Raw genomic sequence first — 16,295 nt, 5'->3', positions numbered from 1 at the left:
AACATGAGCCTGCAGTGTGCCCAGGCAGCCAAGAGGGCCAATGGCATCCTGGCCTGCATCAGGAACAGTGTGGCCAGCAGGAGCAAGGAGGTCATTCTGCCCCTGTACACTGCACTGGTTAGGCCACACCTCGAGTACTGTGTCCAGTTCTGGGCCCCTCAGTTTAGGAAAGATGTTGACTTGCTGGAACGAGTCCAGAGAAGGGCAACAAAGCTGGGGAGGGGTTTGGAACACAGGCCCTATGAGGAGAGGCTGAGGGAGCTGGGCTTGATTAGCCAGGAGAAGAGGAGACTCAGGGGTGACCTTATTGCTGTCTACAGCTACCTGAAGGAAGGTTGTAGACAGACAGATGTTGGTCTCTTCTCCCAGGCAGCCAGTACCAGAACAAGAGGACACAGTCTCAGGCTGCACCAAGGGAGGTTTAGGCTGGATGTTAGGAAGAAGTTCTATACAGAGAGAGTGATTGCCCATTCGAATGGGCTGCCCAGGGAGGTGGTGGAGTCACCATCATTGGAGGTGTTCAGGAGGAGACTTGATGGGGTGCTTGGTGCCATGGTTTAGTTTTTTAGGTGGGTTGGATTGGTTGATGGGTTGGACGCGATGATCTTGAAGGTCTCTTCCAACCTGGTTTATTCTATTCTATTCTAGTCTAGTCTAGCCTAGTCTAATCTTAAATTATTCTGATGCTTCACAGATACATTTCCTTCAAATATGTGGATCTTTCTTGAGCTGCTTCAATGTATACAGATCACTTCTTAAATGGTTTGGTTTCTAAGGAGATTTCATGGCACACAAGAGAAAGGTGAAGAAGGTATACAAGTGCTTTGTACCATCAGAATAGCATAAAGCAGTCATATGTCTTCTCTAATCTTTCATGCATGCTCTATCTAGGCTGCAAAACCCTGACTCGCCGTCAAGCAGCCAGGAAACTGTCCTAAACACTTTATTCCATCTGAGATTTAATTTATTAAGTTTTTTTGAAAGCTTTTCAGTCTTGTTTGACTCCATAGAGAGATGATTATTTACAACACAAAAATTTCAGGAAGAGATTTTCCTATGTTCAGCAAAAAATTGCTTGCAGTCTGTGTAAACAGGCTTGCAAACCTCCATTGAATTTCCCTTGTTTTTCCAGCATGGACACACCCTATATACCACACCTACAAAATTCAGGAATTTAGACTTCTGAGCTGAAATGAAACTCCCTTTCTCATTAAAAATCAATAGTGCCTCTAATTCCAAAACAGGGACTTGGCAATAAAGCTGTCGGCTCAAGGCGAACAGAATCCACTCCCTTTGTATCAACTGTAGTGATTAAGCCTGGCTTCAGTCATTATTAAATGTTTACCAAAGCTCATGCAGTGACCTGTGCGTAATAGTCATCTTTAATTGTCTTCAGACAGATAATTGTATCAGCTAGTTATCAGTCTTCATGTGTGCATGGCTATACTGCATTATTTCTATGGCTTAAAGGTTGGGAAAAGTCCTATTTTTTTTTTTTATTCCTAATAAAATTTTCTGTAGAACTACAGGGTTGTTTTTTTTTGAGAGGATGCAATGTCATGTTAAGCCAAATTCTACCTGTCCAACACAGTTGACAATTTTGGTTGTTGAAGTGTTAAGTTTTGAGCAAAATACCCTAATTTCTATTGCATGAACAGCATTATATTCACTTCACTGAGGTGAAAACAACATTAGAAAGCTAAGACTCCCAATAGAATTGAAAGTGCTAACTGTTTTTGACTCTAGTGTTAAATGAATAGCTAAGCTTATTTAAATCATTGTTGGAAACACCTGCTAGCATTCATTCTGGCTTGAATTAGTCCTGTCAGGTTTTTAAAGTTTGCCACTATTAGAATATCTTTTAGCCAATTTAATTTTGAGTTCTGTGCTCTACATCTTTGTGTGTGTGTGTATTTGAAGGGGAGGGGAAGGAAATAGGCAGGCAAAATCAAAATGAGCATATCATACCCAAAGGAGAGTAGTGAAGCTGGTGAAGGCTCTCAAGCACAAGTCCTATGAGAACCGGCTGCAGGAACTGGAGTTGTTTAGTTTGAAGAAAAGGAAGCAGAGGGGAGACCTTATTGCACTCTACAACTACCTGAAAGGAGGCTGTAGTCAAGTGGGTATCGGTCTCTTTTCCCAAGTAGCAAGTGGTAGGACAAAAGGAAATGGCCTCAATTTGTGCCAGGGGAGGTCTAGATTGGATGTCAAGAAATATTTCTTCGCTGTCAAGCTTTGGAGCAGACGGCCCAGGGAAGCTGTTGACTCACTATCCTTGAAGGTATTCAGATGTGGCACTTAAGGTTATATATAATAATATATACATAATTATACATAAGGATATAATAATTTTGGTTAGATGAGATCTTTAAGATCATCAAGTCCAACTGTAAGTTCAGCACTACCAAGTCACCACTAAACCATGTATCCAAGCATATGGTTTACTGGTGGACTTGGCAGTATTACATTTACAGTTGGATTCCATGATCTTAAAGGTCTTTTCCAACCTAAATGATTCTCTGACTCTACACAAACTCCAGTGTATTTCCTCCTTCCTGAATGTTTAATCCGGACAGAAAACTGAGGCAGACTTCAAAGATTTTTTCCCATCTGTGAAGATCATTAGAAAACTATTCCAGTTATAACCACAGTCAGGAAAAACAAAACAAAACCAAACCTAAATCTTGTACTTTAACAAATTCAAAGCCTTTTCCTGGATGACATCAGCCTCCATGCAAAATATAACAGGGAATGACATGTGAAACCTTTCTGGAGATACACCTGGGGAAGAGGGTTAAAAAAATTGACATATCTAGATTATTGTGTTCTTAGACACAACAGCTGTAGGAGTGCATGAGTCAACAATACATTTTATGACTAATAACAAGCTTACTGACCTATTATAGTGTAGTAATATATAAATTACTTTCTCTGAACTGCCCTCTCCTGCTTTCAGTTTACTACCAAAACTCTCATATGTAAATACATCTATGCAAACCTAAATACATGATCTCTCACATTTCTTTAGGCTTCACAAAACTTGTTATTTTTTTACACTAACACACTTCAGAAACACCCAGAAAGTCTTTGAACCTCTCTGAGTTATGCACACTTTCCCATGCTAGTACCAAACCATTGCCATGGATAGGTGCAGGTGTTCATGTTAAAGAGACATCTCCCACTTGAACCCTGCCCCTCCAAGGACTCCTAGGATTTCTTCAGTGGCCTCACTTGCACATGGACTTGGGGAAGAATTGTAGAGAAATCCAACTAGGTACTAAGAGCAGTAGTATAAGTGAGGCCAATCTCTTGTCTAACATCAAATTGGAAGACATTTCTGACCAGGAAATGTGCCCCTCAGCTGGGAAAATGGACCCCAGCTGCAAGAGATCTGAAGAGTAGCTGGGCCATGGAATGCAAAAACAGGAGATTATCTCTGTCAATCCAACTAATCCAGCTAATAGATCTATATATACAAAGACTTCTCAGAGGTGAGAAGAATGAATGAGAAAAGAATACTTTCAATTTCTTGTGGATACAGAAGTATTTTTTCTTTCCAAATATGTTCCACAATCCACCTGCCAGCAACAGGGACAGCTGCTAAGTCATTGCAAATGTGTCTGAAGCACATGTAGCACTCAGATTTGGAACTTCTGCCTTGCCCTTTTTTTTTAATCCTTGGATTGGTAACAGTCTAAGTGAACACTAAAAAGCAAACACTGAAATTCAGATGACATCATTATTGCTTTACTAAAATATCATGTTCTTGGCTTATATGAATTATTATTAATATGCTTAGACCATTACAAAATTCAGCCCATGAAAAGCTACCTATTTGGGGGTTTCACTTTGTTTGGCAGGCACAAACGAAGATCCACATTTCTATCCTGCTACTTTCAATGACAATCACAGCATGCCTGTTTGCAGCATGTGCACACACAGAAAGGAGTGGTGAGGATAGGGAAGCTGGAACATGTACAGAGAAGGGCAACAAAGCTGGTGAGGGGTTTGGAGCACAAGCCCTATGAGGAGAGGCTAAGGGAGCTGGGATTGTTTAGCCTGGAGAAGAGAAGGCTCAAGGCAGACCTTATTGCTCTCTACAACTACCTGAAAGGAGCTTGTAGACAGGTAGGGGTTGGCCTCTTCTCCCAGGCAACCAGAACCAGAACAAGAGGACACAGTCTCAAGCTGTGCCAGGGGAGGTTTAGGCTGGATGTTAGGAAGAAGTTCTTCATAGAAAGAGTGATTGGCCATTGGAATGTGCTGCCCAGGGAGGTGGTGGAGTCACCATCCCTGGAGGTGTTTAGGAAGAGACTGGATGGGGTGCTTGGTGCCATGGTTTAGTTGATTAGATAGTGTTGGGTGATAGGTTGGACTTGATGATCTCAAAGGTCTTTTCCAACCTGGTTAATTCTAGTCTAGTCTAGTCTAGTCTTGCTCTGTTTCTTTTAATTAAAAAGAAATAATCATTTTTTTTTTACAAATTAGTATTTGTTTTTATGTAAAATATGTACAATGTACATCCAAAAGTGAAAGTGAAGTGTACAAACAGCAATATTTTGAGTAGCAGAAATGACTAGGGTCAATTAGCTAGTATGTATTGGAACTGATTGAATTTCCTATTCTTTGAAAGCAAAATATGCAAACACATATATATATATATGCACATATGACCTTACCACCAGAACACAACTCTAGGATGAGATTCGAATCTTGCAGTTCTATCTGTCTTCTGCTTTGTGTCTCCCTGGATCTGACATGAAGGTTTACTATTCAAATGCAACACATTCTTATTTCTGATATGCAATTATTTATATTTACTTACACAGCAGAAAACTTTCACAGCCATTTCTTCGTCAAACTGGCCAAGGATTATTCGAACATCGTTGCCCTGAAGATTGAATAAAATATGCGACAGTTAAATACAGTCGTAGCCTTTCCAGAAGCCACTTCATTTGGCCATTCCAATTATATAGAGCACAGATTACAGCCACAGACAGTAAAATTAATTCACAACTATTCAATTGTCTGTAAGTTTAAGAACTTGAAATACTGCAAGAGAGAGAAGCAGAGGTGTTTGAAGAAAGTTATTAAGCAACAGCACGGATGTGAATAAAACTGTCGTGTTTGTCTTGTAAAATATTACTATTGAATTATACCATATCAAATATTCATTTTATTCCTTGCATGACACCCTTTGAACTTTTGCATATTAAAACCAGCTGAAAATGTATGGTTCTCACTGCTTACAGGAACTAGTGCTGTAAAGTTGAGAGACTGAAGTTTTGTGAGATAAACTGTCTTGATATTATGCCTGCTTTAGTAATTTTTTAAGGATTTACTCATACAACATCTTCTCTACAGTCACTATAACACATTGTCAATCCCTCCTCTCCTCCTCCCTCCCACCTCCACACCCTAAAAAAAAAATAAACCCATCACACTTTAAGAATCTATGACTGAAGTCAAAAGAGAGCATTTTTACTTTCATACTTTGAAATATTTTAAGAAGCATACACAGGAAAACACTTCTTCAGGAACAGGGTTAGCTGTGAAAAATTGCTGCAAAGATCTATAAAATACAGAACAGGTAGATTTCATGACTTAGTATTATCTTTTATTTCACAGAAAAGCTGAGTTCTTAGCAAAAGCTTGGGCAAATCTAACTTTTAATTTCTTTTATAAAACCCTTGGTTAGAATTACTAATAGCCCTTTCTCTTTCCAAGGAAAAAAGAAACAGCTTCACTGTGAATTTCAATGGCAACAAACATTTCAGTTTTAATTAAATCACTTTATCAAAGATTACCTGTTCAGATAATTTCAATGTTTATTTCCTGTTCAGCAGAAAATATTATGATGGAGAGTGCAAGATACTAGAACGCTTCTACAATTGAATGTATGCAATTATATCACTCTTAGCATGCCTGAAATCAGAAAGAACCTAATAGGCTTTGTTCATTCTGAACCTGTGCATTTTCATTTTGTCCCCTTGTCTTCAATTTTGTATTTAGCCACAGATAGATAAAGTATTGCAACAAATCTAACAATGAAACTAAACACACACATTACTTAAATTATAGCAATAGTACTACAGGTTTTGAAAAGAACAATAAATAGATCTAAGAATTATGCAGCAAAAGAACCTCTGGTCCTTTATTTCTGTTTTTCACATATTAAAAGTAACTGTGATCTTTCTTGCAGCTCCAACTGAATCACTCTGAATGTAAAAATGCAGACTTAATATTTGGGGGAAAAAAAGGAGTAGCAGAATTTGGTAAAAAAATATAAATAACACTGCATCTAATTATTAAATGCATACTTGAACAAATGCCTTTGCATTTTATAACATGATGAGAACCAGTTCTAAAAAAACCCAAACACCACATGATGGGCAGCCGCGTAGTTTTTGTGTGCCAGAGAGCATTGGCAGGGTGTAGAGGATAACCCTGTAGTGAGCACATAGCAACACTGCCTGCTGGCTGGGAAACAACCTCCAGAGTGAAGTTATAGTGCCCATAGGGTGTGGTTCCATGGTTTAAGACACTGTTTCCACTTGATTATCACATAAAACAGAGCATATTTCCCACAATGACTGTTCTTTTTACTGTAAAGCACTACAAGCTACAAGTTCATTCTACTTCCCCCCCCCCCCCCCCAAATATTCCACTTGTCTTATACTAGTATCACCATGTAGTTAGCTTGGCAATAACATTCAGACCCAAATTCTGCACATTCAGTCACACAAGTGACTCCTCAATTCCTTTAGTGTGCTGGCATGATGCAAGCAAACAGGCACATAAGAAAATGTTTGTCACACAAGGCATAGCGGAGCACCCACTCTAATGCTGGTAGGTAATCCTGTTTTCAGACTTGCTCTGCTCTTGTTCAGGCACCCAAGTAAATAGGTCCATTTGCTGATTTGTCCAGCTGACAGTAGATCTCATTTCTGAATATCTGACCTTCTGAATCTCTGACCTTCTAAATATATGATTGAGGATTTCAGGGAAAAAGGCTTTTTCTGTCAGACAGCAATTTCCATTCCTAGCATAAGCTGAGCTTCCAATACCAGAGCAGGAAATCTGCAATGTGAGAACCACATCCAAACCCAGTTACTGAGAATTGCTGATGTACAGTTAGAAAGCCTCATGGTTCAAGTTTGAAGATCAGCTATGGCTCTAGGATTTGATGATCCCTGATGTTCTTGGGATGTATCATCAAATCAAGATGCAATGATGCAATATCCAAATGCTGTTTTGTCTACATTACTAAGTTTCCATGTCGACACATAAATTTCTGGGCTTTACTGACTACTAAAGAAGAAGTCATGAGTCCTCCATTTCAAATATTATGTCATGGAAGACTAGAATCACAGATTTGCTTCAATTGGAAAAGACCATTATCTAACTCTTCGATGTCTGGTACTAAACCATGTCCCTTAGTACAACATCTGTATCTTTTAAACACTTCCAGGGCTGGTGAGTTAACCACCTCCTGGGGACCCTATTCCAGTCTTTGATAACCCTTTGGGTGAAGAATTTTCTTCTCATATCTAATCTGAACCTCCCTTGGTGCAAATTGAGCCCATTTCCTCTCATTCTCTCACTTGCTAGTGGGGCTAAGTCTCAGTCCAGAGGTTGGGAAGGAGATGTGATTATTTTGAAAATTCCTGTGAGTGAAATTAAGACACAAATGAGGTAATGAGGTCATATATCAAGATGAGACTATTTATTAAAGAGAGAGAGAATGGAGCAAACAAAACAAAGAAAGAAAGAAAGAAAAGGGAGAGAAGAACAGAGAGAGAATTGAGAAAGAGAGAGCAGGAAAGATAATCACTACCCCATGATCCTTCTTTGGAGGGGAAGACGTTCCTAGGATGCTGCCTCCAGCCTGAGACGTCCCAGGTAATATTTCCTCCCTGAGTAAGCTGGCATAGCTTGGGGGTTATACACTGTTCTTGGTTCATTCATCATTGGTTCAGGATGATCTTCTCTGTGTTCTTCTCAGTTCTTAATGTATTCATCATGATCACAAGGTGATTTACATGTTCAAGAGAGGATTCCCCCAGGCTAAGAAATCAACACGCACCTCACTACAATCTCCTTTCAGGTAGTTAAGAGTGATAATGCTTCTCTTCAGTCTCCTCCAGACTAAACAACCTCAGTTCCCTCAGCCACTCCTCCTAAGACCTGTTCCCCAGGCTCTTCACCAGCTTTGTGCCCTTCTCTGGATCTGCTCCAGCACCTCAATATTCTTCTTGTAGTGAGGACTCTAAAACTGCACACATTACTTAAGGTGTGGCCTCACCAGTGCTCAGTAGAGGGGAAAAATCACTTCCCTGGTCCCATTATTTCTGGTGCAGGTCACCATGCTGTTTGCCTACTTGGCCACCTGAGCTCACGTTCAGCCAGCTGTTGATCAGCATATGCTGATCTTTCTCTAGTGGGCAGCTTTCAGCCACTCTTCCCTAAGCCTGTAGCATTGCATGGGGTTGTTGTGACCCAAGTCCAGGACCCAGCCCTTGGCCTTATTGAATCTCATACAATTGAAAAACCTCACTAGCACACCATCCTTTAAACATTGGAATCTGCCCTCCTGCTTATTTCTAGAAAGCCTGGGTTTGTGCCCTTCTCCCTTCAAATCCACTTTATAGCTCTTTCAATGAGCCCTACAAAATACTGTGCAAGGATCCTATTCCTGCTTTGCAACAGGTGTATCCCATCTGTCTGTAAATCAGTTCATGATTAAAGAACCTTAAATCCTGCCAGTGGCACCAGGCTTGGAGCCAGACATTGATCTGCTGGCTCTTCTTGTTTATTCCCTCATGACTCCAGCCAACTGGACAGATAGAGGAGAAGGTTACTTGTGCTCCTGATCTTTCAACTTGTTGTCCCAAAGCCCTGAAGTGTCTCTTCATTGCACTTGGACTTGTTGTTGCTAATTCATAGAATCATAGAATCACTAAGTGCACAGCAAGTGACACCTGAAGTCATGTATACATTGTAATGTGACTAGGGTATGGGGCCAGTTTGAGCTCTGATAAATGAACTGTATAAAAAGTCACAAGATAGGCCAGCTCAGAGAGGGAAGAACATCTCTGAAAGCACTACATGCTGGAACTCACCAGGATTCTTGGAACTCTCCTCTCCTCTGGCCAAAGACATCACAGGATGAAAAGGACTTGGATCCAGAGATGTCTCCCCTCCTCCTCCTGGCTGAAGACAGAAATGCACCTTGGGGGGGTAATTTCTCTCTTGCTCTCTCTCTTTCTCCATTTTCCCTCCCCTTCTCTCTCCCTTTACTTCTGTTCTCTGTTTCATTTATTTTTTTAATAAATAGCCTTGCTTTGATCTTTGGCCTTGTTTGTGCCTTAATTTCACATGTGGGAATGTTTTAAAGGAACTCTGTCTCTTTCCCAACTTGTGGACTGAGACAGCCTTCCATTCAGTTAAAAAGTGAGTTACCCATGACAATGACTCAGCTTTTTTCTTGACTGAAGAGGGTGTGATGTGGGGTGTTGACTGACTAAACCTCAGAGACACCTCCAAGCTAGGGGAACCATCAACCTTATCATTTTTCACTACCAATTGCAGAGCATTGTATCTGTTTTTCAAAAGCATCTGGAGAAGTGGGGTAGTTATGGGGAAGACACACCAGTGGTGTCTGTTGAACAAACCTGGAGAGGTAGCAGTCGGCTTGAGATCATCAATGAATAAGAAGCTTGAGAGGGAGAATTAGGACTTTTCAAGAGGATGAAAAATAGGAAACGAGAAATAATTGCTTTTAGGACAAGCAGAATCTCAGAAAGCCCAGAAGAAAATGGAATAAGAATCAAGACAAAGGTACTCAGAGGGAGATGTGAAATCAGAGAAGCAGAACATAGAATTGAGCAATCAAGGAACATCATATTGGGATGAAGACACAGAATGAGACAGGCATGTTGCTAGGTTAAGGGGAGGGTATGGGGTCACAGAATCAAGCTGAGACTGGCTGAGTATCTTCTCCTTGACCAGATTCAAGAGGTTACACCATGAAGAACACAATATATAGTTCTACTTGGTTAGTCATGTATGGGAAATCATAAAAGATTCCTCCTGTTTATAACCACACAGATATCAATATGATGCTATGAGATGTAGCACCTGGGGGTTTATTGCTTGCAGTTAAAGACAGTGGAATTTTTAGTATGCAGTCATGTAACCAAAGAATCATAGAATGCTAAAATCATTAGGGTTGAAAAAGACCTCTCCATTGATGGTGACTCCACCAGGTCCTGGGCAATCTGTTCCAGTGCCTTCCCACTCTTTCAGTAAAGACATTTTCCCTAATATCCAAACTCTCCTAGCACAACTTAAGCCCATTTCCTCTTGCCCTATTACTAGCTACTTGGGAGAAGAGACCAACACAAACCCCACTACAATTTCCTTTCAGGTACCTATAGAGAGCAGTAAGATCTCACCTAACATTCTCTTCTTTGGACTAAACAACTGCAGCTCCCTCAGCTGTTCCATGTACAACATGTCCTCCAAACCCCTCACCAGCCTCATTGCTCTTCACTGGACATACCTCAGGACCCCAATGTCTTTCTTATACTGTGGTGCCCAGAACTGAACCCAGTACTCAAGCTGTTTATCAGAGTTGGGTTTATGTCAGCACTCACAGGCCAGGGTATTTGTACATGTTACATTCCTACACAAAGAGATGCATCAGACACTTATTGGGATATAATTTTTTCCCCTCTTCAGTGGCACTGTTAGCTGACTCTCAACCAGTGTGATTTCCTGGCAAGGACATACTATTCCTTTACATCTACCCTCATGGGACCGATGCAAGTTCACATGGTGTATCTTTCCTGTAAGGATCAAAAAAAGCCACCCACTGGGTCCCAGCAAGTGTCAAGAGCTCTCTCACAGAATTGTAAATTGCTTGCTTGGAGCTAGAGCGTATTTGACAGAAGAGTTTTTAATTCATGGAACTAGACAGGTGATCTATGAGATGATTAAAAACATCCCAGGGGGAAGACAACTCCCCAAACTGCACTTATATAAAAAGACCAATGTTTAGACCATTTGCCAGATGGTGAGCTGTCATATTTACTCTTCTCAGAGATCAGAGTAGCAATATCAGCATTTAAGCTTTGCCCCTCAGTAAGCAATGCATATGCTCCCATATGGACTAAAGTTCAAACAAGAAAATTAAGAGCAGTTACACTTCATTTACCCACACTTGTAGCAGACTCTCCACAAAAACATGTTTTATAAATGAAAACTATAGCACAGGCTCTAAAAAGAATGATGGACTTGCTCCTTTATTTCTTTCACACAGAAGAGGATATTAATCCACTAAAAATAAAGTGTCTGGAACTATTGGCACCTGAGTAGTATAAACCATGAAGACAGTGAGGATCAAGACATCTAAGATGCTCCACTGTAGGATGAAAAACAACTTGTCTCCCCCACTGCCTTTAGCCTTTTCAAAGTTTTTGAGTGATGCACATTACGCTGGAATGGGCAGCTATTTATTTTTTGGCCTGCAGAGCTTCCCTTCTTTGATCAGATTTTAATGTCTCATTTCTAATGAATAACACCACAATGCTGTATTACACAGCTTCCCAGAGAAGGATTGCTACAATATTTCATCTGCCAAGAAAAGTCAATGTCTTGGCAGGCTCTTTATGGAATATCTAAATGGAAAAGCTCAGATAATCTGTCTTATTCTCTACCATGCACATGATAGTCAAGATGTTATCAATAAATCTTCTCAAAGCTGGGTAACTTTGTCAATAGAGCTATCCACATGTTCTTCCTTCTAAATGCATGGATGTCCACCTGAGCTATACACAAGCCTCTGACCTTAGCTATGGTGTCACTGAAGGTATCACAATATAACTAAGGTTGGAAGAGACCCCAAGGATCATCAAGTCCAACCTGTCTCGACAGACCTCACGACTAGACCATGGCACCAAGTGCCACGTCCAATCTCCCCTTGAACACCTCCAGGGACGGTGACTCCACCACCTCCCTGGGCAGCACATTCCAATGACGAATGACTCGCTCAGTGAAGAACTTTTTCCTCACTTCGAGTCTAAACCTCCCCTGGCACAGCTTGAGACTGTGTCCCCTTGTTCTGGTGCTGGTTGCCTGGGAGAAGAGACCAACCCCCTCCTGTCTACAGTCACCTTTCAGGTAGTTGTAGAGGGCAATGAGGTCACCCCTGATCCTACTCTTCTCCAGGCTAAACAATCCCAGCTCCCTCAGCCTCTCCTCATAGGGCTTATGCTCAAGGTCTCTCACCAACCTTGTTGCCCTTCTCTGGACACGCCCAAGTGTCTCAATGTCCTTCTTAAACTGAGGGGCCCAGAACTGGACACAAAGGTGAGCTACAGGATGTAAGCTGACACTATCATGACATGCTGCAAAACTTGCTGATGTTTGTGTTAGTGTATATGCCACTCATGCAGACTGAGGTTGCTCCCAAACCTGTTCAGCACCCAACATTTTAAAATTGCATTAACTTGACCGACAGAATGTTCAGACAGTATCCAAACCACTCATTGTATTTGAAGAGATCAGATGGAAACCCTTGCATCGAACTGGAATTCATCTGCTGTAATTTATCTGTTTTTACAAATTTTTCCTGTGTGCAATATAGAAGGAAGTTTGGTGCAGAAATGTTATTGCTCTACAATTTGCCAGTGCATGCTTAGAATTTGTAAAGATTTAAGATGATGTATGAATGCATATCCTCCAACTTTCTGTTCTTTAACTGGAACTCCATTACATAGGAATGTAATTTTGTACAGTGTCCAGTTCTGGGCCACTCTGTTTAAGAAGGATGTTGACTTGCTGGAACGTGTCCAGAGAAGGGCAACAAGGCTGGTGAGGGGTTTGGAGCACAAGCCCTGTGAGGAGAGGCTGAGGGAGATGGGGCTGCTTAGCCTGGAGAAGAGGAAGCTCAGGGCAGACCTCATTGCTTTCTACAACTACCTGAAGGGAGGTTGTAGGCAGGTGGAGGCTGGCCTCTTCTCTCAGGCAACCAGCATCAGAAAAAGAGGACAGTCTCAAGCTGCTCCAGGGCAGGTTTAGGCTGTGTGTTAGGAAGAAGTTCTTCACAGAAAGAGAGACAGGCCATTGGAATGGGCTGCCCAGGGAGGTGGTGGAGTCACCATCCCTGGAGGTGTTTAGGAAGAGACTGAATGGGAGGCTTGGTGCCATGGTTTAGTTGAGTAGATGGTGTAGGGTGAAAGTTTGGACTCGATGATCTCTGAGGTCTTTTCCAACCTGGTTAATTCTATCCTATTCTATTCTAAAAACTTTAGTTTCAAAGACATCTTAAAGCATTAATTTACTTTCCAACTGTGATTCAAACAGGCTGGAGACAATGCAGCAACAATTAAGGCACCACTGGGGAAAAACAGAAAGCAAATATTTCTGCAAATCACCCCAGGTATTACTATTTTATATTGCACAATCATTCATTTCACTAATTTAAATGGTGCTTACAAAACTAAAATGTATCTTGTGTCTATCTGAATCACAAGTACAGTAAGCAGATTCCAGTTTATCTAGATTTTACATCTTGAAGAAAGGAATGAACTGCATGGCTAACTTGTGGCTGACACATGTACCTAAGGACAAGTAGAGCCACAGAATGCAGTGGTGGTAAGGGGCCTCTAGAGGTCATCTAGTCCAAGGAATTTTATATTCCTGACCAAAAGAAATTGCCCAGAAAATTGCATAATTATTGTTGCAGTAATTTGCTTTAAAGAAGAAATCAAAAGAGAACTTTAACGTATTGTTTGTTAGAGTCTTGTGACGTTCCCTACAAAACAAACAGCATGCTGCTGACGTTCAGGAAGGCTGGAATCTCATTGCTTTTTCCAGCCTTCAGCCCAAATACGCACCTATGCTTTTTTTCCCCCTCCTGTGACTACATCATTCATTGGTTTAAATAGCTCTGCCATTAAATTATTACTTTTCTGATGACAGAGCTTAAAGATTTTGTAAAAAAAATAGAAATAAATATGGACTTTACTGATAATAAATATTGGAGCCCTTTCAGTGCCAGGAAGGAAATGCAAACTGGGTTAGGGAGACACAAACAGCGCCTGCAAACACAATCTTTACCTATTTATACTTTTAGCATTCAGGCTTACAACTCTTGCCTGTGGGAATAATAAAGCACACCTAGTTTAGCATGTTTCAGAATGTTTTCAGTTTAGCTTCAGTATTGGTCTAGGCTTATGCAGGTGAAAAACCTTGCTTAAATTTTGGGGGTTTAATGCCAGTCAATTTCCTGGGTTTTTCTTAACCTGTTTTAGACATATTTAAGGATTGTGGCTTTGATTGTGTGTCATATACATTTGATGCCTGCAATTGTTTGATTATCACTATTTTAAAGTGCTTTCTCTTGCTGTTCAGTCATTTTTGAATGTGCCTATCTAGTTTAAGATTCATATTTCCTGTGTTTATTTTATTGTTGGTTGCACTGCGTGGTAGTGCTAAAATGTAGTTTTAATTTGATGAGTTGTCAGGAACCTAATAAATCATTATAGTAATGAAAGGATAATAAATTATTTTGCTATCACATTTATTTTTCCTTTTTCCCCTCCCTATGATTCATATAAAATAATGCATATGATAAAAGCAAATAAGTCAATATAAAATGTGTAATTAAGCTACTGGAAAGACACTCAATGCTTTTGCTAGAGAACTATTTCCATTATAAGCATCTTCCAAATCTCAAGAGCTTACACAGATATATCACTAAGACTGGTGTTTTAGGTACAAACAATAAGACAACAACAACTTGCTTTACTCAGTGTCCCTGTCAGAAACTATGAAAACATTTGCTATATGCATAGGTATTACAGTACCACAGTATCACTAAGGTTGGAAGAGACCTCAAAGATCATCGAGTCCAACCTGTCACCACAGACCTCATGACTAGACCATGGCACCAAGTGCCACGTCCAATCCCCTCTTGAACACCTCCAGGGATGGTGACTCCACCACCTCCCTGGGCAGCACATTCCAATGATGAATGACTCTCTCCATGAAGAACTTTCTCCTCACCTCAAGCCTAAACTTCCCCTGGCACAGCTTGAGTCTGTGTCCCCTTGTTCTGGTGCTGGTTGCCTGGGAGAACAGACCAGCCCCCTCCTGGCTACAACCACCTTTCAGGTAGTTGTAGAGAGCAATGAGGTCACCCCTGAGCCTCCTCCTCTCCAGGCTAAACAATCCCAGATGATTCATTGATTTAAGTATTCTGAGTATTGATTGATTTAAGCAGGACTAGCCCCTCAAAAGGCCTTTTTTAAACACCCCTTTTATGCAATGGAATTTAGTATCATTCCTAAGCAATATTTGTTTTATGAGACTTCTTCATAGGAAAAAAAAATAATAATGAATCAAATGCTGTGACATAATCAACACTTTCTCTTTATTCCTACAACAGTAGCACATACCTTAAGCTTCTTTACACTTGTGCAAGGATCATTGGAGAAACTCTCGGTATCTGAAATCTCAATGTCTTCACCGTAAAGGACACCAGTCAGATCATTCCTCACCTGTCAGAAGTTGAGAGAAAGGCAAACTAGTGAGAGGGAAGCAGATGGACTCTATTTATCACTGTAATGACAAGCAATGATCATGACAGTGATGCATGACCCCACCTTTCTTTTTTTTTCGCCATTTCACCTAAAATCTGATCAAGGCACCATTCTTCTACAACCATAATGTCAATGGGTGTACTACACAAAGTGATTTACTGCAAATGACGAAATTTCACTGTGGGCTTCCACTTTGCACTATGGGGATGGACAATTCCTGTGTATTCCCAGAGCTGTTAAGACCAAAACCGTTGGTTTAGCCAAAGTCAAGTTTGAGACTGTATAAAGCTAAAACTCAAGGAAAGTGACATATTTTTAGTGCTGAGTACACATTTGAAACAGCTGTCAGCTAGTCCTAGCATGAATCAGCAGACTGTAGCTTACCTCAGTGAGAGCTTTGTAAAGCTTAATGAACTTCTCTGTCCCTACCCACTTCCTTAAAGCACGCATCTTATCATAGGGCAGCAAGAATTATGGAATTACGATTCACTGGGTTGGAAAGGACCTTTTAAAGATCATCTAGTCCAACACCTGCAGTCAGCAGGGACATCTGCAACTAGATCAGGTTGCTCAGTGTCCCATTAAGCCTGACATTGAATGTCCCCAGGGATGGGGCCTTTTCCCACCTCCCTGGGCAGCACATTCAAGTGCTCCACCACCCTGACATTGAACTTCTTCCTAATGTCC

The 16,295-nt window shown here is 40.8% G+C and overlaps 1 protein-coding gene across 1 annotated transcript in view; it reads right to left on the bottom strand.

Moving 5' to 3' along the window:
- Positions 1-16,295, bottom strand: part of GABBR2 (gamma-aminobutyric acid type B receptor subunit 2) — a 569,051-nt gene that overhangs the window by 281,058 nt on the left and 271,698 nt on the right. Inside the window, exons 4-5 of the mRNA XM_054164335.1 lie at positions 15,465-15,566; positions 4,826-4,891 (exon numbers count right to left, since the gene is read on the bottom strand). Of these exons, the coding sequence (XP_054020310.1) occupies positions 4,826-4,891; positions 15,465-15,566 (168 nt within the window). The remainder of the gene's footprint in view (positions 1-4,825; positions 4,892-15,464; positions 15,567-16,295) is intronic.

Source organism: Dryobates pubescens, chromosome 9, assembly GCF_014839835.1.
Source record: "Dryobates pubescens isolate bDryPub1 chromosome 9, bDryPub1.pri, whole genome shotgun sequence".
Lineage (NCBI taxonomy): Eukaryota > Metazoa > Chordata > Aves > Piciformes > Picidae > Dryobates > Dryobates pubescens.
This window is presented reverse-complemented; position numbering and strand designations above follow the sequence as displayed.